Genomic DNA, 15,716 nt, shown 5'->3' with positions numbered 1-15,716 from the left:
ATGAGCATAATAAACGGTAGCAAGTCACACAGCAATGACTGATAACAGAGTATGTAATTCTAATGATATACAGTACCACAGCTGAAATACTGAAAATAATGCCACAAATTGTGTAACAGAGACAAGAGTGGAAGGGTGTTTTGTTTTATGGGTATTTTTTAAGTGAAGGACTGGAACACTACCCAAAGAATGGAAAAAAAATAATCCCCCAAAATGCTCCCAGACCGGAACTATTGCAATCTGCTATTTAAACACATTTTTTTCTTCCATTTTTCCATGCATGTGCACTGCATGATCCCAACGATTCCTTGACAATCCCTATTCGCTTCTCTTTGACCCTTGCAGAAGAGCGAAGCTGTGAGCGGAGCGCTCCCAATGCTGCCACACAGCTCTGAGCCCCGCACCTCACTTTATTCTGCAGCTTTTTGAGCTGCCCACGGGGTACAAGACATTCAGAGTTAAGAGCAGAACAAATTCTTTGCTGACCTTAGCCAGCTGAGCAGCCAGAGATGGAAGACAGACCCTGACAAAGGCCTGGTAACTCGGGTTTTAAATCCTGAAGGAATTTCAGCCTCTCATTTTTGGCTGCAAGACTTGGCTCGTTCAGAGCAGAGGAGTCTATGCAGTTGATGCCCTGGGAACCGCAAGCAGAGGATGGAGTTTTAGCATCTCTTGCAAAGCTTGAAATTTCTCTCTTATTTCCTATATTGCTTCCCAGCCCGTGACCTAAATTATGAGTAGAAGATATTAAGCCTGGATTTTAACTTAAGAGCTGACTACACCCACAGGAGAAATTAAAGCACAGTGTTGTTTTTTGATTTAAGGTAAGCAAGCAGTGAAATGATGCTGGGTTCTTTGTTTAAAGTGCTGTGGAAATAGAACATTTTGAGCAATATTCTGTTACTCTTTCTTGCTCTTTCTCCTCTAAAACCAGTGTCATCCCCCCACCATATTCAGACACAGCACGATCCTGTTTTGGCTTGTTGGTTTGTTATCTCGTAATAAAATGTCATCTAACCTTAATTCCTTACTCCTTCCTGCTCACTATTAAACCTGTTTTCCCCCAAATCAGCATTTGCCAGCTCTTACTGGAATTTCTTCACCATGAAGTCTGTGGGGGTTTGTGAGCATAATCATGAGTGCAGTACCAGAGAAAACCTTGGGAGAGGAATGTGGCAGAGCTCTAACCTCTTGGCTAAGCATGAGTCCCGCACTGCTCATTGCGATGAGGAAGCAGAGGATGTACCCCCCCACCCATCTGTGGCTGGGTTTGAGGGCTACAGGTGCTCTTTCTGTAAGTATTGAATGTATTCTTTCATAAAATAGGAAAAAAAAACATAATCAAATTTGTAAATATTGAATCTAAATAAATAATCTCAGTCCTTGAATAATGCCATTTCCTTTGATTATAGAACCTTTGTCTCTCCCCAGCCAGTTCTTTCACCTGCTAATAATATACCAGCGGATTTAAACCTTGTGTCCTTTGCTGAGGAATGAGATGCTGTAACTGTAACCCACCTTTACTCTTTCAGGGGAGATTTGGTGATGTTGGACAACGAGGCATTTTATATTGGCTTTAGCTCCGTTAAATTTCAGCTAATGCCGTAAAAGAGTTAATTGATTTCTGCAGGTTACAGTCTGAGTTTATTTCGTGTCACGATTTTCTTCTGACACTGCTCGTAGACAAGGTGATAATCTTGTATTTGAAGGCAAACATATAGAATACATTTTAGTGATCCCATGGAGCAGTTTCCCAGGCAACTGTAACATCTTCATCCACAGCAGGGTGCAGGGTTTGCCTGGCCAGCTTCTCTTCATGCTACAGAGCTTGCAGTCAGCAAACATGCCTCGCCATCCTCTCCGGAGGTTAGAAAAGCAAATATGATTTGGATGAGTTTTGGACATTTCCTCTTGAAGTTAAGGTCCTTCATGGGTCTGGTATTGTCCAGAATAAAGAGTATTTGATGGCTCAGGTTGGAAAGACATGTAGCCCGGCCACAGCCGGCCAGCCAGGACTGAGTGGGTGATAGCTTCTGTGAACGTGGGAGACATGCTGCTCAGGGTCCAGCGGTGGGCGGGTGAACCAGGACCATACCAGAGACAAAACCCCCACATGGCTAAAAATAGGAAGGGAGGAATCAAAAGATCACTTAATACAGGGGGGGAAACCCGTGGTCAATGCATTTTAGTTTTGTACCGCAGTCATTCTAGCAGAACATGGGACTGGCCTCAGAAGCGTAGCAGAGAACACAGAGTCTGCATGGACACAATCTGCTCTTCTTCAAAACCCAGCCCCAGCCCCTCTTCATGCTGTGCCACCCCAAATGTGTCAGCGGGCCTTGGGAAAGGTTGTAGGTTAGAAAACAGCCCTGGGAAATTCGACATCATCAGGCTCTGTCTTTCCCATCTCTGACATCTGGAACGGAAATAGCCGGTTTACAGCCTGTGAACTACAGGGATTGTAAAAGAATTGGATGTGACTTAAGAACATAGTGCATAATTTGGCGCTGAAAACTCACACGTTGACTCTGAGATGCACATCAAGAAACCACAGCAGAGCTGAACTGTGAATCATTCCAGGGAACTGGGAAATCTTTGGGTTGCGCCTCTTGGTCACGTCTTTGGTGTGCAGTTATCGGTATCCAAGCTAGCTTGATGTGCCCGTGGTATAGACATGCCCTAAGGCCACAAGCTTCAACACTTGAAAAGAGCACATGTTAGGAGACTCTGCCATCATATTAGAAGCCTGCAATGAGGTGAATCAGGGTATTTTTAGCTCTTGTCCTCTTGGCTTAGATGATGCTGATATTATGAAATTTGGCAAGGCAGAGAACTGTAAGGTTATCTGAGTTTCAAGGGATTTCCTATACGTAACGTGGTCCTGTTATTCCTGCTGTGGCAGAGGCTAGGAACTGTGTGAGCCTCGCTTTCTTAGCTGATCATTCATAATTTGTTGTACTAGTCTGGAGCATCTCAGATCTCTTGAAGAAATGGCGAAGGGCAGACCCGTGCCAGGCACTGGAGACCTGCGCAGAGATCCCTGAGCTAGTGGAGATGGTGCTCAGCGCAGCGCCAGGAGAAGCATCACCTTGTCTCCAGGGCACAGTCCCTACGTCCATACACCCCGCTGGGATGGCTTGGGTCCCACCACACTTGCATGGTTATTCGGCATTGAGGACCAGGGGAGTGGTGCGTGTGGTGCTTCCACGAGTGTTAATTCAGGTGTGCTCCTTGCTGCTGCACAGTCAAGTCCTTCAGCTCCCAGTGCTTCTTGCTTTTAAAAACAGGCCGTCAGCCCCTTTGAAAGTTATACCCTGTCTGCCTTCACTCCTCACAGCTGGGGTTCGCTCAGTCTTTATTGAAAATTGCAATATTGAAGTCCATCATGTAATTTTTTCAGTGTAGTTGTGTGATGGGAATTGGGTTTAAAAGCGTGAACCTTTACTGCTCAAATGAAAGAACTAGCTGTCAGCAGGCAGGCTCTTTGGAAGGAAAAAAGAGTCACAGCGTTTTTTGTGGACTACATGTTTGCTTCTGGCAGTCAGTATAGTGTCAAGCTGAATGGAGAGCTGGTCTTTTTCATGTACTGTGCCTTCAACACTTTTCCTGTGAGACTGGAGCAATGAAACTTTGTAGTAAGTCGCTAGAGAATATCTAGTGTCCTGTCCGTGGAGAACAATCCTGATCCTCAGCATCTGTGTCCTTTCCTCTTCCCCCAAGAGTGCGGTTATATCAGCTCTTCTAATATTGGATTTTGTGTTTATTCATGCTGATCTGTACTCTTGATTAAGAAGTAGCAGTTGATTACCTCCAAAGTTAGCAGCTGTGGGGAGGGGTACAGATCAGAAAAAGCCCCGAAGACCCTGCTGCTAAAAGGGGAATTCAGAAGGCGGAGACAGGGAGAGAGATGAGGTTTGCAGGTTAGGTATTGATGCGTGTAATAGAAGAGTAAGGGAGGCAGATATAACTTCTTGAGGAGTTATATCACGTGCTAAAACATAATCGGGTATGAAGAAATGCTTGCATTTTGGCATGTGGTATTTTGGTATGAAGCCTTTTGTAAGAGGGGAAATCGGGCCTCTCGGTAGCTTATGTTCAGACAAAAGGCATGTCAGCTTGGGCACCGAATTGTATGACAGCAACATTACCTCTCTCCTACCTGAGGAACTTTATAAGCAGGGATAGTTGCCAAGTAATGATCCAGGGCTGGCATTTTGCAAGGTAGTGAAGCTCCCTGCCGTCAGTCGTGGAAGACCAAAGGCATGGAGCATTCCCGGTGCCTGGGTACCACGTCTGTGTCTCGACTGCCTGTAGAACACGGCAGATTTGCAGTCTGATTTTATATTCCTACCAGAAAATTTAAAAGCACAAGCATATTCACAATGTGAGGCTTGCTCTGGGGTTTTTGTTTTCTGTTTGGTAGGTCATTTTGGAGAAGACCCTTCCATCAAAAGGCTTTTGTGAAAGAGGATGGCTCCTTTAAAGAGGCTGCAATATTCTTGCTTATTTTAAGTGGCACAGACAAGTAGAAAGAAAATAGCAGTGAGTTAAAAGAGCAGGAAGAACAGATGGAAAATGCTTTGCATTGTGGAGAAAAAAGGTGTGTCCTCTCACCTCCTACAAATGATGAGTGCTGTTGCAGATGTAGCCACTTATTTCCTCAAGGTACTTTAGGTCTCGTGTCACAAATTCAAACTGGCATCTTACCCTTCTCCAGAAATGCCAAGAGCTGATCTGTGGAACAGCTGAGATTTCTCTCTCACAAATGTTGCCTGTTCAGAAGGAAATGAGCCACCCCTGAGTTGCAATTTGGATATTTTCTCATAATTCTGTGCCAGACGAGGGGTAACTTTGCTTCTCTCCCAGCTGATCAGACCAGGACTGTTTGAAGAGGAAATGAGACCGGTGACAGATGTTTTGCTTTCAGCTGACCTGTTTTCCTTCCTGAAGGTCACTCCAAATTGCATAAAAACCTGCTCAGGTGTGAGCAATTCACCCCTCTCCGTCCAGTCTGTGATGGTGAGTGTCCTGATGAGCATTTGACATCCTCTGTGTCCTTCACTGACCTTGCAGTTCCTATAGGTCTGCAGGTGCGTGTCCCATGTTTTGCCTCCTCCCCTGAAGTGTTTCATTGGGTTAGCTGTGCTACCGGGACTAACTTGTCACTCCCTTTTTTCCATTCCCAAATGACACAGTGCTTGTTGGTATAACATCTCAAGGACTCAGAGAGCAGGAAAAAAAAAAATGGTTTTGTACTGAGATTCTGTAAATGAAAATGTGCAAAACTGCTTGACCCAGAATATTCTGTTGGCATCTTAGCATAATAAAAAATGTTGGATGTTGTTTCCTTGTCTTTCGTAGCCTTATCCAGGGAGAACCCTGAGATACAACGCAATAACATATATAACAAATCATGCCCTTCAAAGCCACCCAACTCTTTCTCCCTATTCCCTGCTATTTATACTATTTATGTTAGCTTTCCTTGACTCTTTTAAAGTTTGATCTCTCCTTCTTAAGTCACATCAGACTTTCCTACATCCTTTTCTCCTCCTCCTCAAAAAAACTTTGCCTTTTCTTGTCTATCTAGGCTCTTTTCTCTTTCTTGCTTCTGCTTCAACAACTATTCAGACTTTCTCAGATCATCGAGATCTTTGTTGCATCCGAACAAAAATTGGGTTTCAGCTTTGACAGGTGTCTTTTTAGCTCAGCACTGACATCTTTTCTTAGGCAGCAACTTCCTGTAGGATCTATTTGAGAAATTTCTGAAAGCATAAATTATGCTGGCATGCACAAATAAGCATAGCAAAAATGTTAATTACTGCCACTTTTCAGTTGCTGAGTCTACCCTTAATGGGTTGAGCAAGTTTTGTCTGCTCTGCTTTTTTATTTTTTTTTTCCTCCAGATAAATTATCAAATGACTTTAACATTTGGTTGTGGTGCATAGAGAATAATGAGAGCTTGTTTTTCATGTTGTTGCACTTCATGCAGATTGTTTTTCTGAATCAAATCTAACAAAAATGCAAGAGCATCTATAGATTGGAAATATCTTCTGCCATGTCCTTTTGCCAAGAGCATTATTCTTGTCATTTCACAAAGGATATAACATGAACACGGAAGCGTCAGCATAAGTTGCATGGACATTTGTGCACTCGGCAGAGGGCCGGCAAGCTGCCACACACTGTGGTCCGTAGGCGACGATGACGTTTGGCTTTGCAGGCTCAGGTTTTACGTCACTGCAGAATTCGACGCAGTCAGCAGCTCTGCCTCATGCTAGGGCGTGGGGTAAGGAAACTCATGCTGTCTCTGCCCACATCATCTCTGTGTATGTTGACAGTAACCAGGAAAAAGAATATATATAATTATACATGATGATTTAGACTTTAAAATCCTGAGGATGCTATGACACAGCTGACAATTCCTGTCTGAGGTAGGATCAAAAACGTGACTTTAAAGTTAATTTCTGCTTCTGGCCTGGGAGGCTCAGGATGCAGCTTCATCCCCTTTGTTGTGACGGTGATGGGCATAGCTCCAACGATGCAGAAGTGCTTTGAAATCGGGTGGCAACTCAGGCCCCAAGGTTCACATTATCTGTATGTCCACAAGCCTTGCGCCCTGTTCCTTTACGTACTGGAACACTGCTTGTTTGCTGCATACCTCCTAGCTGCTGACCATCTCTCCAGGCAAAGCAAGCTGACCAAAATGCCATTATGGAGTGGGAGGCAGGAGTGGCAGTGCTGCTTCTTGCTTTAATGCCTTTTTGATTTTCTTTTTCTCCTCATAGATCAAACCTGTGTGTCAGACGGTGTGTTGCTGAAGCCATAACCATTGCTAACGCAGACTTAGAGGGGAGCAATGCCTGAGTGGAATCGCATTGAAAATTAGGTTTTAAAAAGGAGCCGTGTGTCTTTTAAGCGAGGGCTGCCACGCTACCGCTCAGCATAGGAGCCTTCCCCGTCTGCAGGTAGCTTGAGCAGTGTATCACCCGCAGGACTTGGTGGGCGACAGCATTAGCAAGCAAAATGAAATCCAATGAATGTGTGTCTCCTTCTGGAGAAGTTCTGGAGTTGTAACAGGAGCGCAGAGCTGTTTATCCACAGCAGCCAAGGCGGGCCTCGATGGACTGCGAAAATATGCACCTGACCTTTGATGAGACTATCGCATCCTCCACAGAGAGCACTTCTGTGCCAACACCTGGGCGGCAGAGGAGTGAAGTAAATAACACAGAGGACAGGCTGCAGCCCACAGGCACGAGTGCCATGTGTTCGTGGAGCGCTCGGAGTCGGTCAGCCGCTGCCCGGTCAAACATCCAAGGGCAGGAGGAAGGCAAGAGCTGCACCATTTGGCCTTACAACCCCTTACCCCGTGGGCCAGGGACATGCTCTTTCTGGATCATAACCAAGTTTAAGGGGATTAAAACCAATCATGGCAGGGAAAATCCCAGAAATAAAGTGTGCACCGACAGCAAATTTTTGGCTCCTTTGTGCCGTTGTAGATGAGATCTCAGTGGTGCAAGCACAGGGTTTGGTTGTGTCCCCTTGCTGGTAGTGAGAACCCAGCTATAATGACCGAGGGAACAAACCTGCTTTCTGACTTCTGTTTTTCTGCTGTCTTTGCATCTCGCTGGGATTTCCCATTATCACTGAGGCTAGAAACAGATATATAGGCTGTGAATACAATTAATTTCCATTTTGCACCTTGCTACGATCTCAAAGCAAGTCATCCTGGCTCTGTGGTTTCTTGATGTTCGTGAAAGCAAGAAAAAAATTGAGCTCGGAGGAAAATATCCAGGCGGTTTTCTCCCAGAAATCCATGCTGAGGTTTCACTGTGAGCATCCTAGGAGGGAAGAAGGTTTAACACCTTGCCTTTATCCAGACCACTAACCTGCTGTGGGTTTACTATGTTTTGGGATTACGCCAGTGGACCGTGCAGACAAGTTTTGGTGTATCCTTTCATTTTTATTGTTTTGATCCCTTAGCAAAGGTACACAATGCCCGTGTAAACACTTTACGTTTACTACTGTGATGGGGGAGGGAAGTACCATGTTCTAAAGCTTATAGCCTACTAGCCTTATTAAGCTGCAAGGCTCGATAGGCTTATCAGCAAGGTTTGTGATGTGTTGGCTATGTTCGTCATGGGGAAACCAAATGAGAGCAGCAGCGAGGTGCAATACCCTGTTCCTTTAACAATGCAAGCAGGAGGGAAGAAGTGGTGGTTGGCTTTGCAGGGAAGTGGAAGCTATTGCTGCTAATTTATTCTCATAAAATGCAAATTTTATGGATGCTGGGAATTTTTATTATGGTTCTTAATGATTCATATGACCTATGATACCTGCCACTGAACCTTACCTGGGAGCAAAGCTTCAGACTGGGTGCTCTGCAGACAGAGTAGAAGACAGAAATGTCAATTGCCACTTGTTCTGTTAAACCTGATTCATCCAAACCTGAAGTGGGAATATCTTGAATGTATCTAAATCTCCATATACACTTTACGCATGCAAATCACAGTTGTGGTGTGTTAAATTGCATCCTGAATAGCTAGAAAAAATAAACTCAAAGAAGTGAGAGGCAAATGTGAGAGCTTGAATCTTCACTCCGTTCAGGTAATACCACGTCTGTTTGTCTCAGAGGTGGGCAAAGCCCTTGAGCCCCGTTCTGGGTTGGTGATATCTCAGTAACTCATACTCACCTAACTGCCATCTGCGTCTGCCCCGTGTGAAAGCCGTTTGTGGTGGCCCAGCTGGCTAAAGCCTCTAGAAAGGTGGAATCTGCTCGTGGATTTTGTGGGGGAAAAACCCAAACATTACTTGGCTGTCTCCTCTTAGAGTCAGGTCCTAAGGACCGCAGTCTGTCATAGGTGGCTTTTAGAATTGGAAACAGAAACCAGACTGAAGAATTTTGCTGAGAAAGAACTTACCATGAGCATTTATAATACGAGCATGAATGAAATACATGCCAAACCTCAGGTTAACCTTTCTTTCCTTCCTAGCGTGCAGACCAGACACAATTGGTTTTGCAAAGTGCTTGGGAGATTTGTTGCCCATATGAGTCTCTTTCCTTCTCCCACCTGCTGCGTGAAACATCCTTAATGGGGGCATTTGATCACCTTTTTGCCCTTCCTTAGAAAGTCACATAAGAGCTGTGTTCCCCATGTTGTTCGAACTCCCTGTAACCTGCTGCTTTGCTCCAGGCTCCACAAAGCTTCATCCTGCCTGGGTTTGCTCCTTGGGGATTTCCATTGTCCTCGCTTGGGTTGTCCTTTCACCACCTGCTCGTGATGAAGATGCCTCTCTGGGCACCTCTCGTGCAAAACCTGTGAGCGAAAAGTGTGGCCAAATCCACCCTTTTAGAGGGATGTGATAAAGGTAAGCATAGGAGGTACGGACCGGGCACAATGGGAGGTCACCAGGGACTCAAACAACTCATAATTTAAAAAACCTGAGTACTCACTAATGCACCAAATTACCCGAGTCTAAGGCTCCAACACTGAACCTAGAAATCCTGAACTGGAATCACAAGCGTAGTCTTGTCCCTCTCTTCCACAAATAATATTGTGTGAAGGTTAATTTTGTATTAAAATGGAGTTAAACTAAATGTGGATACAGTGAAAGCTGATGCTAAATGATGCTCCAGCAGAATCCAAACCGAAGTGCTTTTCATTGCAGCAGAAACGGGCTAATCCGCTTATCGGCTGGAGTTGGAGGTCCTGTACGAGTCGGAACGGGATGTTCAATTCCAAACGAAAGGATTTTCTCTCTGAATAAGAGGACACATTCTGAATATGCAAATAGTCAAATGTTCTCTTGACAGCTTTTATAAATGGATTGCTTACTGCAGTGTTTAAATGAGGCTAATTTCATCTTATGTTTCCATAGTCCTGTTGGTCCTGAAGAATCCTGAAGTACTTTACCAGCGACTACAAACATGTACTTTCTAAAAGTCATTTAAGAGCCATTGGATTATATCGACCACTGACATGATCAACACCACCGTATACAGTGATGATAAAAAAATATTCCACCACAATCTGAAATGAAATTACGATTTTTTTCTATAAAAAGCATTAAAGGCTCTTACGTGCCACTGTATTTCTTCCAGCCTTACCTGAAGGCCTTACTGGTTTCTACCTCCTGGAATTAAATGCATCTACATCAGAAGCCTGAGCATTCCGGTTAAAGTTGCCATAATTTATAACAGTTCAGGTCTCCACAAAGACTCACTCAGATTCCCTTTTGGAGCCCTTATATGTTGAGTTTTTCAGAGTCAACACCGAAGGCATTGCAGTGTTTGAGGCTGCTGAATCACTGGCGAGAATGTCTAACATTGTGACTGTCAAAAAAAGATCCCTAACGTTTTCATCCTAAGGAAAAAAATTGAATTTAATGTTTTTCAGCATTACCTTGCCTGCACAGTCTAACATTGACATCTTTGTGGGACCCTTACTGCTTTTACAGTACTTTGTATAAATAAACCACAGATTCCCCTAAAATGTTGCATAATTAAATGTGTTGCAGTAACAAATGATGCTCTTAGACATTAAACATTTGCTATATTGATGGAGATTAATGGAATTTATTAATCCTACAAAAGATTTGATTGAGTAAACTTAATGTCTGCATGCAAGAGAAGAAATTAATGTCCAAAGAACTTAAGTTCTAGGAAAAACACTTAAAAATGGGGCGCGTTAAAAAGTAAACATTTTTAAAAAAAGGGGGGGGGAGAAAAAGAAAAAGCTCTATGTAGTTGCATATTGTTCTATGTATTGTGGCAGCTCTGAGTTTGAGGAACTTTCTATTTAAAGTGCACTGTTACTGTTTTTCCTTTGCAGCCAGGCTTTACAAGGTCTTAGAAGTGGTAAAAAATTCTTGAAATGTATTTCTGAAGTCTTTAGACCTCTGCCCATACTCGCTATAATGATACAGACTTAATGGTAAACACACCTGAGAGACATTTGAACAGACCACTTTGAGTGAAATCAGTTGGTAGTTTCATAATGGCAGCTGAGTGTGCGTTCTTGCCATTTTCCCATTTAACAAGAAGAAAAGGCCAAACAAGTACCAATTAGTCATAATAAAATCAGCTTTGGTGACATTTTCACTCCTGAACTCTGGTATAAAATGGTCATCTAAGAAAGAACTGAAAGGATATGTGAGGAATTTGGTAGTATAACTGCATGTACACACATACACACTCCTGAGTAAGAAATGATCAGGTAAAAACCCTGCCGATTACTTTGTATGTGGAGAAAATACACTGTTTGTCTGTTTATGTGTATGCATGTATTTTGGCTTGATTTTGTTTTCCATTTTAACTGATCTCAGTTTTTCTTTGAAGTCTATGCAGGTTAAACTTTGTTTTCATTCTTTGGATCTCAATGATACTCTTGTGCTCGAGTTACCCAGTTGTCCCTTCCACGGTAAGTCATGCTCCCCACTTACCAGAAGATTAGATGCTTCATTTAATTTAAATAATGAATTCTTTTTCTGTTTGCTTGTTTCTTTCTGTTGTTTTTTATAAAATGGAAGAAGCTTCTTGTTTTAAAGCTATTGGTTAAATATTATTACCTAATTTTCCTGGTGTATAGCTCAGTTTCTGCCTTAGTTACTAATAAAATATGCAAGCCTCTAAAATAATCATGTGAGAAACCTATCACATATTTAATGTAGAGTGTGGGGAGCTGAAATATTGTATGGAAAGACAAAAACATCAGTCTCCCCTCCCTTTCATCTAAATTCCTTGTCTAAATCAAATAGGTACAATAAAATATATGTATTAATTTCACTTATTGCTAGCTAGTTTATAAACCAATAAATTTATTTGTCACTGTTAGTGTGTAGGTAAAGGAGAAATTCTTGTATAAGGGAATTATGTATGTATTAAGGAAAATCATTGCATAGGATCAGTAATACAAATCTGATTGAACTGTGAAAGCAAGCAGAACAGCCTATAAAACTGAAGTAGACGGGTTACTTGAATAACGCTAATATCTTTTCAGTTGCTGGTCTCGACCAGGTTACCATGATGGATTGGTGGTCAAAGTATGCGTACAACATTTAAGACTTTGCCATTGTGGAGTGAGATATTTTATTTCTAATGACGTCCAATTTCCCTGCTTCGGACAAAGTCTTCTTTAGACTCCCTGTTTCTTTATTGCTGTAAAATCAGCTCTAGGAGCCACAGTTCAGATTTCTTTTTCTCCTGTGATGTGTTTGCATCATTATCTTTTCATTAAGGTGATCTGTTGCTAGCAGAAATGGTGGCTACTTGTGCAGCTGTTTATTTTATTGATGTGAAGTTCCTGTTAGCCTTAATCTATCCATCGCACGGTTCCTCTGTATGTTTTACTTCTGTAACTGCTGAATCATCTTCCATTGCTGTTCACGGATAGTTTAGACACAGCTTGATCTAAGCAGCCACGTTTCTTAATGGATCTCTTTATGACAATGATATAATCGGTAAAATGAGTTTCTTTCAGTGAGTATCTGGCACGTTAAAATAAAGTCATTTACTCAGTCGTGTAAGTCCCTGTGTAGGGTGTGAGCTAGCAGCTAAAAATTCAAGGGGCATTTCTCTGTGTCTGTGTTTCTTGCAGAAAGTATTTCTTCTTGTTAGGGAGAAACTTCAGGCTGGGGAAGAAGTCCCCAGTCAGTGGGAAAAGGTGGCTGCATGGGTGGTCAGCGAGCCACGCCTGCCCAGCTGCCCCAGGCTGGGCGCACGCTCTTGGTTGCAAAAAGCATCATTAATCTACCTTTTATACCCACAGAACAGGGAAAGTGTTAGGTCCTAAACAGCATTAATAACAGTAACAGCATATTGAATTAAAACTAATCTTAGTGAAGCTAATTGCAGTTTTACCATCAGTGCCAGTGAAGGCAGGTGGTGACCCCAAGGTTTTGCATGCATCCATTCCCTGAGCAAGAATGCAATACAGGCAGCTTTAGAAATGATGGCAGAGTATTTATTTTCGATAGATAATCCACAAGCTGGTAAATCAAATCATGAAAGATGCACATAGTAACTGTAGACATGCCAGGAAATGTTCTGTTTTAAATTCAATGCTTATTTAAATGCAATTTAAATTTGTAAAAGTTTTGATGTAGTTTACATTTTTATACTGTAAGGTGCAAGTAAAAGGAAAGCATACATAAGCCTACATGGATTTTAATCAAGACTTTTTAAAATTCCCGTTACTATTTTGTCATTATTAAACTTAGTCATAACTATTACCATAACTAGCCATAACTACTAGAAAGCTTCTCCCAAATTTCTGTTTTACAGGTATTTTCATTTTCTTTTATCTATCATTTAAACTACATGACTTGACACAAGTGATAACATGATACTGTTTTATTGTTAACTGGAAAAAACCCTCATTTTACAGCAATAAACATGCATGCTACTCTAGGGAAACTGTGTTACATGTCACAACTGGTCAGCATCACGGAAAACAATTCATTTCATACCATACACATTATTGTAACAGTATCAGTATTTTATCCTGGAAATACCACAGTTAAGCTTTCTAGATAACTACGAAAAAAATCTGATTTTGAATATGACGAGTCCTTAGAAAATAACAATTCATCCTTGTCATTCTCAGCCTAGATTGGTTTTGTGTTTCTAGTTTGCTTTTTATACTGAACAAGTCCTGGCAAATACAGGAATCCATAATTTTACCTTTTCTTATCTCTCTCCTTTTTCTTTTTTTTTTCTTTTTTCTTTTTTTTTTTTTTTTTTATCTTCAGAGCAGCAATCCTTTTTATTTGAATTGCCAGCTGTATGGAAAATCTGATTACTGCCTCGTCCTGCTGAATAACTGCTTAGCCAAGGTGGGCAGGAATGAAGAACTGGCTTTTTTAAAGCCTTACCTGGAGATGCCTTTCAATAAACGGTCCTTTCGCAATGGTGTTGGATCAGGAATTAAAAAAACTTCCTTTCGAAGAGCAAAGTCATAAACAAATGTCCAAAACCACAGTCCCGATTTTAGCATCTGATGTTTAACTTTGTGCTTAAAATCATTTTAATGCATTTCTATGGTAGAACCAACAGAGACAAATGTACCCATGTCTTCAGCATGTAAACAGATGTTTATTTCAAAGAGCACAAGCCAAGTGGAGCAGATGGGATTTCTCAGAAAGGGCTTTGTTTCCAAAGTTACAGTATCATAAAGTTTTGTATTGAAATGAATGTTTTCATTTGGTTAATTCCCCTTCTTTGTCAAGCTACAGATTTAATCAGCTTGCTTTTGATTAATACCAAAATAATCCTGTGCTTTGACTAGATGTGTGCATGCAGGCTGTCAGTGTTATTCCTGGCATCCCTCCTCTCTGCCGTACAGGCAGACCCAGCAGCGAGGCGAGGCATGCCTGCGCTGCCCTGGCCCAAACCACCTTTACTTGAAGACAACTGCTCTGGCAATCTTCATACAGATTTAAAAGCACATTTCCTTTCAGATTTGCAAAGATACGAAGGGCCACTGCTGAAAGACAGAATCGGGCCCTGCTTGTAACTTCTAGTTTCTTTTTGATACAGTTATTTAAGATGACTTTAGCAAGACATAATCTCTGGAGATGTGTCATCTCATTTCCAGAAGAGTCCTGGGAAATCACTCTAAGGCAGGGTATCAGTGCAGCTCCCTCTGCCTCAATTAATTGACTCACATAGGCAGCACACATCTAATGAAATGTACCAAATGTGGTTTCTGCTCATCTGCTACAGTTGTGGTGCAGTAATTAACAACAGGGTGTTTCTTTTTTTAATTTATTGAAAAAAAACAAAACCAAAAACAAACAAACAAAAAAACCCTCATTTGGTCTGAAAATATGTAAATGGGGTGTGTAGGAAAGGTCGTCTGCTGAGTTACACGTGTGAATTTTACCTTGTGGCTGTTTTCTCCAAGCGCAGTGTAACAAGCTGTGACATTAGCTTGAAAATGTTGCGAAGTGTTCATGCAATGCATCTTGAATTCAAAGCCAAGATAATAATAAACCAATATATGGATGCTTTCTAATATTTTCCTGTTAAATATCATAACCCAGGAGATCATTACTAAACCTAGAATAAGGTTGACTGGCATCATCACCCCCGTGATGTCCACTTCTATCTGCCTTTGTCCACACTGATATGTTTACAGAATCATGTTTTTAAAGCTGCTTAAACACTTAAGACTCCTTTTGGGTGTTAGAGGAATGAAGCTGGGCTAATTAGCATTGACAATATACAGCTGTGGGGTGGCTTCAGGGGCGGTGGGTTGGCTGATGTAGATGAGGTGCCGGTGTGGCTGGTTAAGTTAAGTGGTTGGGAGCCAGTGAAGGGGGAGCAGCCGAGGAAGAAGCAAGAGAAGGGAGAACACACGGCCTGGGTGAGGTGAGACAAGGAGAAGGCAGCAGAGGGACTGTATGAAGAGTGTGGTGGTATGAGATGGTAAAAGGCCTTGTTACAGCTTGATAGTTTATGCTGTGACATTTGGGTACTGTTGGTGTCTAGGTTGCTTAGCTCTTGCAGCTCATAGTCAGCTGGCACCCTGAGACCTTTAAAAATGTATAAGGAAAATGTAAGATAATTATTATTCCCCTGCATGCTGTCTTGTGTGAAGGCTGGGTGGGAGGAAGCCCTGGCAGCAGTGTGGTGGCATGCGTGGTCTCGCCACAGCACAGCCTTCGCCCTGTTTCCTTCTGGGCTGCTGTGATTTCAGCCATGGCAGATGTCCTGCAAATGC

The 15,716-nt window shown here is 42.2% G+C and overlaps 1 protein-coding gene across 1 annotated transcript; it reads left to right on the top strand.

Moving 5' to 3' along the window:
• The first annotated feature begins 6,198 nt into the window (after positions 1-6,198).
• NPS (neuropeptide S) lies at positions 6,199-14,202 on the top strand. Its single transcript, XM_055813303.1, has 3 exons — positions 6,199-6,283; positions 11,329-11,414; positions 13,744-14,202. The coding sequence occupies exons 1-3, from the start codon at positions 6,199-6,201 to the stop codon at positions 13,951-13,953; spliced, it is 381 nt and encodes a 126-aa protein (XP_055669278.1). The 3' UTR covers positions 13,954-14,202.
• The last annotated feature ends 1,514 nt before the right edge of the window (positions 14,203-15,716 follow it).

The sequence above is a fragment of the Falco peregrinus genome, chromosome 1 (genome assembly GCF_023634155.1).
Source record: "Falco peregrinus isolate bFalPer1 chromosome 1, bFalPer1.pri, whole genome shotgun sequence".
Taxonomy (NCBI): Eukaryota; Metazoa; Chordata; class Aves; order Falconiformes; family Falconidae; genus Falco; species Falco peregrinus.
This window is presented reverse-complemented; position numbering and strand designations above follow the sequence as displayed.